Source organism: Rhinatrema bivittatum, chromosome 5 (assembly GCF_901001135.1).
Source record: "Rhinatrema bivittatum chromosome 5, aRhiBiv1.1, whole genome shotgun sequence".
NCBI lineage: Eukaryota > Metazoa > Chordata > Amphibia > Gymnophiona > Rhinatrematidae > Rhinatrema > Rhinatrema bivittatum.
Genome location: NC_042619.1, coordinates 2458901 through 2476581, shown reverse-complemented (window position 1 = coordinate 2476581; position 17681 = coordinate 2458901). Strand labels below are relative to the sequence as shown.

Genomic DNA, 17681 nt, shown 5'->3' with positions numbered 1-17681 from the left:
CCTTATATTCAACCCTCAATTTGGGATACACCCAATGCTGGTTCAATAGGGAGCCTCTGGAGGTGGATTGCCTTCACTCTAGTTAGCTTGGTTTTTCCTACTCAATTCTTAATGAGCCAGATGTAATGAAAATCTTCAGAGAGTCTGGTGTAGAAAAAATGACAAGAGGCAGGTGACACCTTATAGACTAATCAAGTTATTGGGGCATGCGTTTTCAAGGACAAAGTCCCCTTTGTCAACTGCATCTGATGACATGGACTCTATTCTTGAAAGTTCCTGCTGCAATAGACTTTAGAACTGACTTACAGGCACTTGTCTTATCAAGATTAGACTACTGTAACTCACCATTGCAACTTCTGCAGAACTCTGCAGCTAGACTCTTGACAGGTACTAGAAGATCTGAACATATCACCCCAATATTAAAAGAACTTCACTGGCTGCCGGTCAAATACAGGGCCCAGCATAAAATCTTATCACTAATACACAAACCCTATACAATGAAAAAATTGAATGGCTAACCTCTTCACTTCACTTCGACACCCCCTCAAGAACCACCAGATCAACCGGAACAGGGATGCTGCCAATTCCTTCCCCCAAAATTGCTCCCCTAAATAATGTCAGAGAAAGATCTCTCTCTATTGCTGGACCCCTTCTATGGAACTCTATTCCACAGGAATTACGACTAGAAGCTGACATCAAATTATCTAAAAAGGGGATTAAAACCTGGCTTTTTAAACAAGCCTACCAAGAGCTATTAGCATAATTATCTTACACTTCTGATTTAATGCCAAGGTAATGGATATTTTTATTTTTATTATACTATCTCTACACTTACTATACTACCTCTCTAAGTGTTTACATTTTGATTATTTAGCGTACTATTTAGTTTGCTATGTTAATTATATTATGAAATAATGTATTTACTTCTTTCTTCTTTGGAAATGCAAATAATTTTAAATGATTAATTGCTAACTACTGTAAACCAATTTGATATGCTCGCATGAGAAGTCGGTATATAAAAATTATTAAATAAATAAACAGATTAGTCTATAAGGTGCTACCCACCTCTTGTCATTAATGAGCCAGAGCTCCTGTGGCTCTACCACAGGATCCCCCCTCCCCTTCAACACCCAAGGCTACATGTTCAATCCCCACTGCCCTGAGAGCTATAATGTTTCCAACTGTGTTATCAAACTGACTGATTACCTTGAGGTCATCAGAGATGATGACCCCCCAAAATTCCTTCTTCTTCTTTGGGATTGCTAGTTCTTCTGCCCAAAATGGTGTTTGGAGCTTTGATCTCTATATGCTGAACACATTAATATGCATTAAACATTGTTGCTAAACCCTTAAACATTCTTCTCATTTTCATCTCTCATCTTGCTGTGCAGCTTGCTTTCTTTCTTCTTCATACTTCAGTGCAGCATCTCATACTTCCTGCAAATGTCCTACCTCTGTCTTTCTCAGCTCCTCCTGGAGATCTAAGTGGGTTTGGTCCAATTTCCACCACTGTTTGTGCAGTCTTGGCATCTCAGAATCTAGAATCTTCTTTAGAAGCAGCTCCTCCAGCGTTAAGTGGTTGATGCTCATATCAGTCACATGCAGATTCTTAAAGAAAGATGGATTCAACACTGGGAAATCAAAACAAGAGCATGCAATGAGGAGTCTGCAAAGGTCTGAGCACAACCTGTGAATCTGTCTACTTGCAAACAATGTACTCAGTTTTCAAAAGATTTAACTGGTTAACATCGGCAGCTGGTAATTAAATCTGCCTTGTTTGAAATCTCCCACTTCTGTGCACACAAGATCACTGCTTGCACAGATTTAGCAGTCAAAAGGCAAAACAGAAAGTGGCAGGGCCAGGTTGTGGTAGCCAAGCTGAAGATTTACATTTCTCACAGGTCTGGGAGGATTAGGTTTGGGGTGGAGGCTGAACTTGGAACTGAATCAGGGGGTAGGTGTGGGGAGGACCAAGTCAACCTTGGGAATTTAAATTGTGTCAGTGGGATCTGTGGGGGAGACTGAAGGCTCAGCCTTGCAGGGCCCATGATTTTGAGGTTGTGGAGGAGGGAAGCAGTCAGTGATTAGGTCACTAGGCCACACAAGCTGCTTATATTTAAAGTCATCAGCACCACATTACCAGCTACAGGCTGCATCATATTAGATCTGCTATCAGCCCCATCTTAAGTTGTTTGGCTAACTCAACCCCTCTCCGGATGGCCCCCAAACCCCCATTACTTATTTGGCTAACTTTCAGCCAGCTAATTACTTATCTGGTGAAAACATGGCCAGATAAGTCCTGGGTTATTCAAAACTAACTATTCAGCTGGCTAACTAGTGAGATATGCAACTAAGTGGCTTTGAATATTGACTTGTAACTCTCTCCATGTAAGCACCCCCAGGTACCCCTCTACTACAACGTAATAATAAGTCCAGCCCTGGGGAGCAGTGTGAGAACTTTCATACACACACAGGTTGGGCAATTTTTAAGGAGTTTAGAAAAAAGTACAAAGAGGAGTAAAATATGGAATAAGAAAAATATTGAAACAAGCAGAATGGGCTCCACCTTAACCAGAGTGGAACCAAACTGCTGGCACTAACTTTCAAAAAGGAGCTAGAGCAGCTTTTAAACTAGAACAAGGGGGAAAGCCGACAGTCGCTCAGCAGTGCATGATTCAGAGAAATGTATCCTTGAAGGATACTAATGAAACAAGAGAGTTAGGGCATCCCAACAGAGAGGTTCCATTAAAAGCAAACATAGTCCATGTGCTTATATGTAAAAAATCACCTGAGCTAAAGATTTCTGAATTATCCCTAACAACTGAAAAGCAGGTTGTTAATACAAACAAAAAACACACTTTGAAATTTAATGTGGACAAGTGCAAGGTGTTGCATATAGGGAAAAATAACCCTTGCTGTAGTTACACTATGTTAGGTTCCATATTAGGAGCTACCACACAGGAAAATGTTCTGACAACTCTCGTCTGCCACCTGGAACCCGACCTCCTGCTTGACCTCACTAAGTCTGGACTGACTTTGCTACTGACCCTGCCTGGCTGACCATTCTGCTTATAGACTCTGGCCTTAGAACATAAGAACATAAGAAAATGCCATACTGGGTCAGACCAAGGGTCCATCAAGCCCAGCATCCTGTTTCCAACAGTGGCCAATCCAGGCCATAAGAACCTGACAAGTACCCAAAAACTAAGTCTATTCCATGTAACCATTGCTAATGGCAGTGGCTATTCTCTAAGTGAACTTAATAGCAGGTAATGGACTTCTCCTCCAAGAACTTATCCAATCCTTTTTTAAACACAGCTATACTAACTGCACTAACCACATCCTCTGGCAACAAATTCCAGAGTTTAATTGTGCGTTGAGTAAAAAAGAACTTTCTCCGATTAGTTTTAAATGTGCCCCATGCTAACTTCATGGAGTGCCCCCTAGTCTTTCTACTATCCGAAAGAGTAAATAACCGATTCACATCTACCCGTTCTAGACCTCTCATGATTTTAAACACCTCTATCATATCTCCCCTCAGCCGTCTCTTCTCCAAGCTGAAAAGTCCTAACCTCTTTAGTCTTTCCTCATAGGGGAGCTGTTCCATTCCCCTTATCATTTTGGTAGCCCTTCTCTGTACCTTCTCCATCGCAATTATATCTTTTTTGAGATGCGGCATCAAGAATTGTACACAGTTTTCAAGGTGCGGTCTCACCATGGAGCGATACAGAGGCATTATGACATTTTCTGTTTTATTCACCATTCCCTTTCTAATAATTCCTAACATTCTGTTTGCTTTTTTGACTGCCGCAGCACACTGAACCGATGATTTCAATGTGTTTTCCACTATGATGCCTAGATCTTTCTTGGGTTGTAGCACCTAATATGGAACCCAACATTGTGTAATTATAGCATGGGTTATTTTTCCCTATATGCATCACCTTGCACTTGTCCACATTAAATTTCATCTGCCATTTGGATGCCCAATTTTCCAGTCTCACAAGGTCTTCCTGCAGTTTATCACAATCTGCTTGTGATTTAACTACTCTGAACAATTTTGTGTCATCTGCAAATTTGATTATCTCACTCGTCGTATTTCTTTCCAGATCATTTATAAATATATTGAAAAATAAGGGTCCCAATACAGATCCCTGAGGCACTCCACTGCCCACTCCCTTCCACTGAGAAAATTGTCCATTTAATCCTACTCTCTGTTTCCTGTCTTTTAACCAGTTTGCAATCCACGAAGGGACATTGCCACCTATCCCATGACTTTTTACTTTTCCTAGAAGCCTCTCATGAGGAACTTTGTCAAACGCGTTCTGAAAATCCAAGTATACTATATCTACCGGTTCACCTTTATCCACATGTTTATTAACTCCTTCAAAAAAGTGAAGCAGATTTGTGCTTCTAGCTATACATTCGGACACTCTAGTCTGGTCTCCTGTGATCTCCAGACTTCCTTATCTGAATACCGACCATGCACCCTTGTTTGTGGTGGGCACTTCTTTGAAATTTATCTCTAGGAGACCCTGCGAGGCCCACCTAAGATCAGGTGGCCCGGGTAACCAAGGGCTCAACCTGAGGGAATCCTGGGTTGCTATTGGTAAAGCTCCAGCTAGCCTCTGTCTCCTCCTGTGCTCCGGCTCCTGGTGGCAGGCGCTCTCCGGGTCCGACCGGAGGGCCGTACCAACCCTGCACCAGTCCAAGGGTCCACTCCCAGTGCAACAGTATGTCCTTTCGTGAATTACAAACCGGTAAAAGACAGGAAACAGAGAGTAGGATTAAATGGTCAATTTTCTCAGTGGAAAAGGGTAAACAGTGGAGTGCCTCAGGGATCTGTATTGGGACCCTTACTCTTCAATATATTTATAAATGATCTGGAAAGGAATTCGATGAGTGAGATAATCAAATTTGCAGATGATACAAAATTATTCAGAGTAGTTAAATCACAAGCAGACTGTGATACATTACAGGAAGAACTTGCAAAACTGGAAGATTGGGCATCCAAATGGCAGATGAAATTTAATGTGGACAAGTGCAAGGTGTTGCACATAGGGAAAAATAACCCTTGCTGTAGTTACACGATGTTAGGTTCTATATTAGGAGCTACCACCCAGGAAAAAGATCTAGGCATCATAGTGGATAATACTTTAAAATTGTCGGCTCAGTGTGCTGCAGCAGTCAAAAAAGCAAACAGAATGTTAGGAATTATTAGGAAGGGAATGGTGAATAAAACGGAAAATGTCATAATGCTTCTATATCGCTCCATGGTGAGACCATGCCTTGAATACTGTGTACAATTCTGTTCCCCACATCTCAAAAAAGATATAGTTGCGATGGAGAAGGTACAGAGAAGGGCAACCAAAATGATAAAGGGGATGGAACAACTCCCCTATGAGGAAAGCCTGAAGAGGTTAGGGCTGTTCAGTTTGGAGAAGAGACGGCTGAGGGGGGATATGATAGAGGTCTTTAAGATCATGAAAGGTCTTGAACGAGTAGATTTGACTCAGTTATTTACACTTTCGAATAATAGAAGGACTCGGGGGCATTCCATGAAGTTAGCAAGTAGCACATTTAAGACTAATTGGAGAAAATTCTTTTTCACTCAACGCACAATAAAGTTCTGGAATTTGTTGCCAGAGGATGTGGTTAGTGCAGTTAGTGTAGCTGGGTTCAAAAAAGGTTTGGATAAGTTCTTGGAGGAGAAGTCCATTAACGGCTATTAATCAAGTTTACTTAGGGAATAGCCACTGCTATTAATTGCATCAGTAGCATGGGATCTTCTTAGTGTTTGGGTAATTGCCAGGTTCTTGTGGCCTGGTTTGGCCTCTGTTGGAAACAGGATGCTGGGCTTGATGGTCTGACCCAGCATGGCAATTTCTTATGTTCTTATGGAAGATCATGGAGGACAATCCAGTAGGGATGTGCAGAGCAAAATTTTATGTTCATATTTTTTATGTCCGAAAGGGGGTCCCACTTGCGGCCAATATGGACATAAAAAAAATCCAATGAGTTGGGTATATGTACATATGTGCAAAAAAAAATTTTAAACCCCCTCACCCTCCTTAATCCCCCCCCCAGACTTACCACAACTCCCTGGTGATTGAGCGAGGAGTGAGGACGTCATTTCTGCAATCCTTGGCGAGAAGCATGTGACGTCGGTGGCACGTCGAGTGACGCGGCGTCACGTGATTCCCGGCTCGTTCGCGCCGGACGGCTCGTTCGGCCCAAAAAGAACTTTTGGCCAGCTTGGGGGGGCCTCCTGACCCCCCCAAGCTGGCCAAAAGTTCTTTTTGGGCCGAACGAGCCGTCCGGCGCGAACGAGCCGGGAATCACGTGGCGCCGCGTCACTCAGACGCGACGTCACGTGATTCCCGGCAAGTTCGCGCCGGACGGCTCGTTCGGCCCAAAAAGAACTTTTGGCCAGCTTGGGGGGGCCTCCTGAACCCCTCAAGCTGGCCAAAAGTTCTTTTTGGGCTGAACGAGCCGTCCGGCGCGAACGAGCCGGGAATCACGTGACGCCGGCGTCACTCGACGTGCCGCCGACGTCACATGCTTCTCGCCAAGGATTGCAGAAATGGCGTCCTCACTCCTCGCTCCATCACCAGGGAGTTGTGGTAAGTCGGGGGGGGGGGGATTAAGGAGGGTGAGGGGGTTTATATTTTTATTTTGGCTCAACAATCGCGATTTCCCACATATCGAACATATCTATGTTCGATATGTGGGAAATCCGATCGTTTATGTCGAATCAATTTTTTAAGTAAAAAAAAAATATGAGTTGCGTTTTACTAATGCGGTCAATCCGAATGCACACCCCTACAATCCAGTGGGATCACTGAGAGGAGAGGATCACCTTGCTGGTGGCTGAAAGGAATCAGAAAGGTTTTGTTTGGGACATTGTCTTTTTTAAAAGTATTGGGACAAAGTTAACTATTTGGTAATATTATTTAGTGTGTTTGTGCTTTTAATAGTCAGTAAGGCAGCAAATAAACAGAAGTTAGACTGTTTGTATTTTTAAATAGTCAGTCTGAAAGGCAGCTAGTAAGCAGAAGTTAGAGTGTTTCTATACTAAAAAAAAAAAAAAAAAAATAGCCAGAAGCTAGAAATAAGCCAGGAGCAGTGTATACCTAAGTAAAAAGGTTGAAAAGTTCAGTTCAGTTACTCACCTTGGAAAAGTGTTGAGGTAGTGTGATTCGGTTTGATTAGGTACCAACATTTGTTAATCAAGAGAGCAGTGAGTCACTCCGGGTGACTAACTGAAGTTAGACTGTTTGTATTTCCCAACCTTCCCACCCCTTGCCCACCCACCCCTAGCTCATCCTTTAGTATATAGGCTGGTGCCACTTTAAAAACAAAAACCAAAAAAACCCACCTTATTGAGAGTTTGATCATTCCTGTATAGGCCACTACCAGACATATGGTGAATTCACTAATACAATTAAAGGACATTAATTAGACACATTCCTACTCCCAGTAGGAATGTGTCTAATTAAGTAGGAACTGAACAAATTTGAGGTGAAGGCAGCAGTCCAGCAGCAAAAGGGGGGCTTCCCAGTCTTTTGCATCGAGTGTCACATGTATGATTTTTTACCCACCGGTGAGAAGTTGTACATGTGCATGCGATGCAAAGGGCTCCTGGCTCTCAGAGAACGAGTCCGATCTCTGGGGGCTAGAGTGTCAGACCTGGAGGAGCTGAGGCAGACAGAGAGGTATATAGATGAGACCTTCAGGGACATAGTAGCCAACTCCCAACTTCAGACTGGCAGCCCTGGTGCTGCCTTGGAGGAAAGTCTCATGATGGGAGAGCATCAACCAGGTGCAGCAGGAAAGGATCCTGTAGCAAGGACCTGCTCTCCAGGTGATGCATTGTCCTTTCGCACTGAGGATATCTCCCCAAGGCCTACTGCCCAGGAGGGAAGGGTTAGGTCGACTGTCATAGTTGGTGATTCGATTATTAGGAATGTAGATAGCTGGGAGGCTGGTGGGCGTGAGGACCGCCTGTTAACTTGCCTACCTGGTGTGAACGTGGCGGACCTCACGAGTCACCTAGATAGGATTTTAGACAGTGCTGGGGAGGAGCCGGCTGTCGTGGTACATGTGGGCACCAACGACATAGGAAAATGTGGGAGGGAGGTTCTGGAAGCCAAATTTAGACTCAGGTAGAAAGCTTAAATCCAGAACCTCCAGGGTAGCATTCTCTGAAATGCTCCCTGTTCCACGCGCAGGTCACCAGAGGCAGGCAGAGCTCCGGAGTCTCAATGCATGGATGAGACGATGGTGCAAGGAAGAGGGATTCAGTTTTGTTAGGAACTGGAGAACCTTTTGGGGAAGGGGGAGTCTCTTCCGAAGGGATGGGCTCCACCTTAACCAGGGTGGAACCAGACTGCTGGCTCTAACCTTTAAAAAGGAGATAGAGCAGCTTTTAAACTAGAACAAAGGGGAAAGCCGACAGTCGCTCAGTAGCGCATGGTTCGGAGAGAGGTATCTTTAAAGGATACTAATGATGCATTAGAATTAGGGCATCCCGACAGTGAGGTTCCAATAATAAGAAAAGTAGTCCAAGTGCCTGTAACTAAAAACTCACCTGAGCTAAAAAAATTCTAACTTATCCCTATCAATTAAAAAGCAGAATGAAAATACAAACAAAAAACAAACTTTGAAATGTTTGTGTTCTAATGCCAGAAGTCTAAGAAGTAAGATGGGAGAATTAGAATGTATAGCAGTGAATGATACCACAATCATATGCACTAAAAACTCTTACGTGTTTAAGAGGGATTCAAAATGTAAAAGAAAATTATTACTTACCTGCTAATTTTCGTTCCTGTAGTACCATGGATCAGTCCAGACAGTGGGTTATGTCCCCAATCCAGCAGATGGAGTCAGCCCAAAGCTTCGAGGGGGCGTCACCATAAATACTACTACCCCCTCTGCAGGAGTTCAGTATCGAGTATATCAAAGCCCGAGTAAACCGAAAACCCCCTGCTTGGATCAAGTTGAAACAGGACGGCAACAATAAGCCGCTGAGTGATAACCGAGTAAACTGAAAGACCGACCCACCAACGGGTGGGCGGACACGAACATAGCGTGTCAACCTCCAAGGGAGTAAACAGTGACAGGGAAAGCTGGAAACACGTAATAACAAACAACAGCAGTAAGTGCACTACTGTAAAAAGGAGACACAGCTGAACAGACTCAGCATCCACATACAGTCGAGCAGGAGTAGGCCCTAGGACCCAAATGCGGTGGGCGTCTGGACTGATCCATGGTACTACAGGAACGAAAATTAGCAGGTAAGTAATAATTTTCTTTTCCCTGTACGTACCTGGATCAGTCCAGACAGTGGGATGTACCCAAGCTTCCCTAACCCGGGTGGGATCCTGCGAGACCTGCTCGTAGGACCTGTTCGCCAAAATGTCCCTGGACGGACGAGGCGAGATGTAGTCTATAGTGTCTCGAGAACGTGTGCAACGATTTCCAGGTGGCCGCTCTACAGATTTCTTGCGAAGACACCGAGCGGCTCTCTGCCCAGGAGGCCGCCTGAGCGCGAGTCGAGTGTGCTACGATGCCGGGTGGGGGAGTCCGCCCCACCCCAATATAGGAGGCGGCAATGCCGGCCTTCAGCCATCTGGCAATGGTCGTCTTCGAAGCCTGAGATCCCTTGCGGGGACCGGACCAAAGGACGAAGAGATGGTCAGAAGTCCGGAAATCATTCGTAGCCTCCAGGTAGAGCCTCAGGGTGCGCTTGACGTCAAGGAGACGAAGAGACCGCGGCTCCGACGAAGAGAACGATGGAAGTTCCACCGTCTGATTCACGTGGAACGCAGACACCACCTTCGGAAGGAAGGAGGGGACAGTGCGAAGTGAAACACCCGAATCGGAGAACCTGAGGTAAGGTTCCCTACACGACAGGGCCTGCAACTCCGAAATACGCCGAGCGGAGCAGATGGCCACTAGGAACACCGCCTTGAGGGTGAGATCCTTGATCGTCGCATTCCGCAGCGGTTCAAATGGAGGTCCTGACATAGAGCGTAGTACCAGATTGAGACTCCACGAGGGACAAGGATCGCGCAGTGGAGGCCGCAAATGCTTGACCCCCTTGAGGAAACGGGCGATGTCCGGATGTCGCCACAGAGATCCTCCGTCACGCAGGAGAGAGCCAAGGGCGGCCACTTGAACCCGAAGCGAGTTGTAGGCAAGCCCCTTGTCCACCCCTGCTTGCAGGAACTGGAGGATCTGAGGAACAGACGCTTCCGAGGGTCTTGTGTTCAGGCCGGTACACCACAGCTCGAACACCTTCCAGACCCGCACATAGGCCACCGACGTCGAGGTCTTCCGAGACCGCAGCAGCGTGGATACTACCGCCTCCGGGTATCCCCGTCATCGGAGGCGACGCCTCTCAAAAGCCAGGCCGCAAGACAGAAGAGTTCTGCCTGGTCGAAAAATACTGGTCCCTGGTGGAGGAGGCGAGGAAGATGTCCCAACCTTATGGGCCCGTCGATTACTAGGTGGAGAAGGTCCGCGAACCAAGGACGTCTCGGCCACTCTGGCGCAACGAAGATGACAGTCCCCCGATGAACCTCTATTCGTCGTAGTAGCCTTCCCACCAGTGGCCACGGGGGGAACGCGTATAGAAGTAGTTCGGCCGGCCACGGGAGCGCTAGGGCATCGACGCCCTCCGCCCCCCGTTCTCTCCGGCGACTGAAGAAACGAGGCGCCTTGGTGTTTTGAGCGGATGCCATAAGATCCAGGTGGGGGGGACCCCACCGCCGAACGATCAGCTGCATGGCCTCGTCGGAGAGGGCCCACTCTCCGGGATCCAGGAGCTGGCGACTGAGGAAATCCGCCTGGACATTGTCCACTCCCGCTATGTGCGAGGCCGCCAGGCGGGCCAGGTGCCGTTCCGCCCACTGCATCAACATCTCTGCCTCGAGCGCGACCTGCGGGCTGCGGGTTCCGCCCTGTCGGTTGATATAGGCCACCGTGGTCGCGTTGTCCGACAAGACTCTGACTTCCCGATTCCGAAGGAGTGGCAGGAAGTGAAGAAGAGCCAGCCTGACCGCTCGGGTCTCCAGACGATTGATGGACCACGTCGACTCCTCCGCGGACCACGTCCCCTGCGTGGCGCTGCGGTCGCAGACTGCCCCCCAGCCTACGAGACTGGCGTCGGTGGTTACCACTACCCAGTTTGGTAGATCGAGGGACATGCCTCGAGCCAGATTCTCCGGGACCATCCACCAATCCAGGCTGCTCCGTGCAACCTGGGGCAGCGGGAGTATCACCTGGTAGTCCTGCGAAAGTGGTTTCCAGCGGGATAGAAGTGCCCTTTGTAGCGGCCGGAGGCGCGCAAAGGCCCAGGGAACCATGTCGATGGTGGAACCCATCACCCCCAGGAGCTGTAGATAGTCCCAGGAAGTGGGCGCTGGTAATGCAGAGAACCGCTGTATGTGCTCCCGCAGGGAGTGCGCCTTGTCCTGCCGCAGAAAAACCGCCCCCAGACGGGTGTCGAAGGTCGCCCCCAAGAAATCCAAGCGCTGCGAAGGCACGAGGGAGCTCTTGGAGAAGTTCACCACCCATCCCAGGGACTGCAGAAACTCTATCACCCTGGCCACTGCCGCCTGGCCATGCCGGAAGGACTTCGCCCGTATGAGCCAGTCGTCCAAGTAAGGATGAACTAGAATACCCTCCTTCCGAAGGGCAGCCGCCACAACTACCATGATCTTGGTGAAGGTACGTGGGGCCGTTGCTAGGCCGAACGGAAGCGCCACGAATTGGAAATGCTGGTCCAGGATCTTGAACCGGAGAAGGCAATGGTGTTCTTGGCGAATGGGGATATGAAGGTAGGCCTCCGTCAGATCCAAGGAGGCCAAAAACTCCCCTCGGTGTACCACCGCGATCACCGAACGCAGCGTTTCCATGCGGAACCGGATCACTCTGAGGGATTTGTTGACTTCCTTCAAATCCAGTATGGGGCGGAAGGAGCCGTCCTTCTTTGGTACCACGAAGTAGATGGAATAGTGGCCCGAGCCCACCTCTCCGGAGGGTACGGGCACAATGGCGCCTATCTCCCACAGTCTGTCCAGCGTCGCCTGCACCGCCGCTCGCTTGATGGCCGAGCCGCAGGGCGAGAAAATGAATCGACCCTTCGGAGCGCGGACAAGTTCCAAAGCGTAGCCGCGTCCTATGGTGTCCAAGACCCACTGATCCGAGGTGATCCGTGCCCACTCCTCGTAAAAGAACGCCAGCCGCCCCCCAATCTTGGGGACGGCGGAGTGGGCGAGCTGAACATCATTGAGAGGGCTTGGGCGAAGGTTGTCCCGCCGTGGGAGCGGGGCGCGCGGGGCGGCGTCCGCGAAAGGAGCGAGACCAGGGCTGAGACCTGGGGGCAGAGGGCCGAGCCGCCGCCGGCCTATAACTCCTATAGCGCCTTTGCGCTCTGGCTCTGGTCCGGGAGGACGAAAACGCCCTGCTGGAGCGATATCTGTCTTCCGGCAGACGATGGCCCGCGTTTTCCCCCAGAGACTTGATAATCTGGTCCAGATCCTCGCCGAACAGGAACTTACCCCTGAATGGCAGGGAACCCAGACTTGACTTGGAGGACGTGTCCGCCGCCCAGTTGCGGAGCCATAGAAGTCGACGTGCCGCCACCACCGAGGCCATGGAGCGGGCAAGGACCCGAAACAGATCATAGGAAGCGTCTGCCCCGTATGCCACCGCAGCTTCCAGTCTATCCGCCTGGGCGGCTTCTTCGGGTGGCAACACCTGAGACGTGAGCAGTAGCTGCACCCAGAGGAGACTGGCTCGCTGGGCAAGCGAGCTGCACATCGCAGCCCGCAGCCCCACTGCGGAGACCTCGAAGACCCGCTTGAGGAAGACTTCCAACTTGCGATCCTGCGTATCCCTTAACGCTGCTCCACCTGTCACCGGAATGGTCGTCCTCTTCGTGACCGCTGACACCGCGGAGTCCACTCTGGGTACCTTGATGAGATCCAGAAAATCTTCCGGCAGCGGATATAGCCGTTCCATGGCGCGGCTACCCTTCAGAGCGGCTTCCGGGGCATCCCATTCCCTGGTGAGCAGCTGCAGGAACGACTCATGAATGGGAAAAGCCCGAGCCCTCGGGCGAAGGGCTGCCAGCACCGGGTCTCCCTTCTTCGAGGAGGTGACTACAGCGGGCGCGACGGGAGCTGGCGGGTCCGGCGGGGGATCAAGGTCCAAACCCTGAATGATCTGTGGGATCAGGTCATCTAGCTCGTCCCGCTGGAAGAGGCGCAGGGTACGTGGGTCCTCACCCTCCGAAGTGGAGTCCCCTTGTCCCGCCGCCGCGGGGTCCGACCCAGGGGAGGCTGGTGGCGACCCAGGCCCCCCCGAGCCCACGGGGAGCCGTGGTTGGCTGGGGAGCTGTGGGGCCCCCACACCCGCCGGGGCGGGGGGGGCCGGATAGGCGGGCGAAGGTCGCGGGAGCTTGGGTGGTGGCGGATCCGCGGGCGCAGCCAGGTCCTGCAGGTAGGCTGTATGCATCAGCCGTATGAACTCCGGCGAAAATCCCGGCCTGGTCGGGGGGGCCTCCGCGGGTGGGGGCCCCGAGGGACCCTGCCCCCGCGGGCCTTCCTCCTGGTCTGTCTCCGGTACTAACCTCGGGGGAGAGCCCTCTGAAGCCACCTCGTCCCCCTGCGCTGCCTGGGCTCCTTCAGGACGCAGCGTGTGTAAGATGGCCGCCGTTCCCGCCAGGAATGGGGGAGGGGCCAGCCCGCGCCGCCCGGGTAAGGCTGTCATGGAGGCCCGATGCGTGAGGGACCGAGAGGTGCCTTCTCCTCCGGGAAGGCACCGAGCACAAATTCCCTCCCTGGAAACGCGCGATCCAGGTTCCCCACAGGCCGAGCAACGCGCCGGCCGCGGCATCTGGAGCGCAAGGGTAACAGTCCCCGACAGCCCAGAACTCCTGAAAAACCCGGGGGGGGGGGCCGCGAAACGGATCGCCGCTGCGGGGGGGCCCGGGTGGCCTGCGCTACCCGCCAAAGACAGAAACGGCGCCGCGGGGGGGCCCTCCTGGCCGCACGACCCGCCGGTGGTAAGCAGCCCTCTCCCCGGTGCAGCCCACGTGGAGCCTCAAAATGGCCACGGGAGAGGGTGAAGACGCGAGTAGGCCGGAGCACCGGCAGCCGCGTGTAACCTAGCTGCAAGGGAAGGAGAAGAAGAAAAATCACACTTACCCCGCAGCAGCCCCGGACAGCGCCGGTAAATAGAGAAAGGAGAGACAGAGGACAATACAGAAGTCACGCCTCCCCAATCAATCAATTAACTTAATTTTTTTTTTTTTTTTTTTTTTTTTTTTTTTGTAACACAACTTGATCCAACCAAACAACCTGACAACAATAAAGCCTCCAAGCAAGGGAAGCAAAAGAACAAAGGAAAAAAGAGAATCGGGAGCAAGCCCAGATTCCACTACTCGCATCTGCTGGAGTCAGAAGATACTGAACTCCTGCAGAGGGGGTAGTAGTATTTATGGTGACGCCCCCTCGAAGCTTTGGGCTGACTCCATCTGCTGGATTGGGGACATAACCCACTGTCTGGACTGATCCAGGTACGTACAGGGAATATATAATTTCAACCTCAGATCACCTCATAAAACAATATTTTCTTCTGCTTGAAGCTTTCAAATATGCAATTAAATATCTCAATTGAGTATCTTTTTCTAAAAAATATTTTTAAGACATTTTTTTAAGAAAATTCTTTTACAAAAAAATTATTTAGCTGGAGAGGAAAGTTTCATACCTTATGTTTAAGAACATAAGAACATGCCATACCGGGTCAGACCAAGGGTCCATCAAGCCCAGCATCCTGTTTCCAACAGTGGCCAATCCAGGCCATAAGAACCTGGCAAGTACGCAAATATTAAGCCTATTCCATGTTACTGTTGCTAGTAATAGCAACGATAACATCCAGGAATATTCGAAACAGCTCAACAGTTGTAATTGGATACAGGTGGGCTCTATTTTATTTATTGTGAGTCTTGAACTGGAGCTAATTTCCTATCACAAAGAATAAAAAAACCCCAACGGGGTGATATATCACTTATGTAATCATGAACAAACCTCCACGAGCCAAATGTTTTTCTGTGAATTTTTAGCGTGTATATATGTGAATTTAAAAATTCAACAGTTTGCAGTATCAATCTGTAAAGTTACAAAATCACTTTCCCAAGAAAGTCAAACTATGACTGTACAAACATATTCTTTAAATTGCTTCAAACAGCTACAGCGGACTTATCTGCTTAAATTCCCGCCGACTTATCTGTCCAGCCGTTTCAGTTCCCAATGTGGCCGCGTTTCAGATCCTCCGAGGATCTTTCCTCATGGGATATAGGTTTTTTCAAGAAGTCAGAATCTCCATTGTACAGAACAAATTCTCCAAGAGTTGTGTCACTCCATTACAGCAATTCTTCCTTGATTCAAAAGTCTTGCTTCACGGCGGAACAGACATCTGTTTCCGCTTGATTCAATCCCGAATTCAAACGCTGACGCCATTTTTAAAGTCCAAACGTTCTCCCTCTACAACCAATGTAAAACCACATTGATATTACATCATCACGTCAATCAAGGGGGTGGACCTTGAAGTAGTTCGCTGTCACGTCTGTCCATTCACTTGCTGTATCTGAATGTGAATCTAGTCCACTATCACGTCCATCCATGATTCCAAACAAGAATGTTATTGCAATTTATTGTGGATGGACGTAATGGTAGACAAGATTCACATTCAGATACAGCAAGTGAATGGACGGACGTGACAGCAAACTACATTGAGGTCCACCCCTTTGATTGACATGATGATTGAATATCAACGTGGTTTTACATTGGATGTAGAGGGAGAATGTTTGGACTTTAAAAATGGCGTCAGCGTTTGACTTCGGGATTGAATCAGGCGGAAACAGACATTCTCATCTTACAGTCAGTGATATTACCAGGGGTTATGTCAGGATGAGGAGAGACATTTTCTTCTTACAGTCATTGATATTACCAGGGGTTATGTCAGGGTGAGGCGAGACATTTTCTTCTTACAGTCAGTGATATTACCTGGGGTTATGTCAGGGTAAGGAGAGACATTATCTTCTTAGTTAGTGATATTAGCTGCGGTTATGTCAGGGTAAGGAGAGACATTATCTTCTTGGTTAGTGATATTACCAGGGGTTATGTCAGAGTGAGGAGAGACAGTCTCATCTTACAGTCAGTGATATTACCAGGGGTTATATCAGGGTGAGGAGAGACAGTCTCATCTTACAGTCAGTGATATTACCAGGGGTTATGTCACGGTGAGGAGAGACAGTCTCATCTTACAGTCATTGATATTACCAGGGGTTATGTCAGGGTGAGGAGAGACAGTCTCATCTTACAGTCATTGATATTACCAGGGGTTATGTCAGGGTGAGGAGAGACAGTCTCATCTTACAGTCATTGATATTACCAGGGGTTATGTCAGGGTGAGGAGAGACAGTCTCATCTTACAGTCAGTGATATTACCAGGGGTTATGTCTGGGTGAGGAGAGACAGTCTCATCTTACAGTCATTGATATTACCAGGGGTTATGTCAGGGTGAGGAGAGACAGTCTCATCTTACAGTCATTGATATTACCAGGGGTTATGTCAGGGTGAGGAGAGACATTCTCATCTTACAGTCAGTGATATTACCAGGGGTTATGACAGGGTGAGGAGAGACAGTCTCATCTTACAGTCATTGATATTACCAGGGGTTATGTCTGGGTGAGGAGAGACATTCTCATCTTACAGTCAGTGATATTACCAGGGGTTATGTCAGGGTGAGGAGAGACATTCTCATCTTACAGTCAGTGATATTACCAGGGGTTATGTCAGGGTGAGGAGAGACAGTCTCATCTTACAGTCATTGATATTACCAGGGGTTATGTCAGGGTGAGGAGATACAGTCTCATCTTACAGTCAGTGATATTACCAGGGGTTATGTCAGGGTGAGGAGAGACAGTCTCATCTTACAGTCAGTGATATTACCAGGGGTTATATCAGGGTGAGGAGAGACATTCTCATCTTACAGTCATTGATATTACCAGGGGTTATGTCAGGGTGAGGAGAGACATTCTCATCTTACAGTCAGTGATATTACCAGGGGTTATGTCAGGGTGAGGAGAGACAGTCTCATCTTACAGTCAGTGATATAACCAGGGGTTATGTCAGGGTGAGGAGATACAGTCTTTTCTTACTGTTAGTGATAGTGCCAGGGGTTATATCAGGGTGAGGAGAGACAGTCTTTTCTTACTGTTAGTGATAGTGCCAGGGGTTATGTCAGGGTGAGGAGAGACAGTCTCATCTTACAGTCATTGATATTACCAGGGGTTATGTCAGGGTGAGGAGAGACAGTCTCATCTTACTGTTAGTGATATTACCAGGGGTTATGTCAGGGTGAGGAGAGACATTCTCATCTTACAGTCAGTGATATTACCAGGGGTTATTTCAGGGTGAGGCGAGACAGTCTCATCTTACAGTCAGTGATATTACCAGGAGTTATATCAGGGTGAGGAGAGACAGTCATTTCTTACTGTTAGTGATAGTGCCAGGGGTTATATCAGGGTGAGGAGAGACAGTCTCATCTTAGAGTCAGTGATATTACCAGGAGTTATATCAGGGTGAGGAGAGACAGTCATTTCTTACTGT

General features: G+C 48.6%; 1 protein-coding gene across 1 annotated transcript in view; it reads right to left on the bottom strand.

Moving 5' to 3' along the window:
• The window catches only part of DNHD1 (dynein heavy chain domain 1), a 792986-nt gene that overhangs the window by 96086 nt on the left and 679219 nt on the right, over positions 1-17681 (bottom strand). The window contains exon 36 of the mRNA XM_029601740.1: positions 1453-1631. Within this exon, the coding sequence (XP_029457600.1) occupies positions 1453-1631 (179 nt within the window). The remainder of the gene's footprint in view (positions 1-1452; positions 1632-17681) is intronic.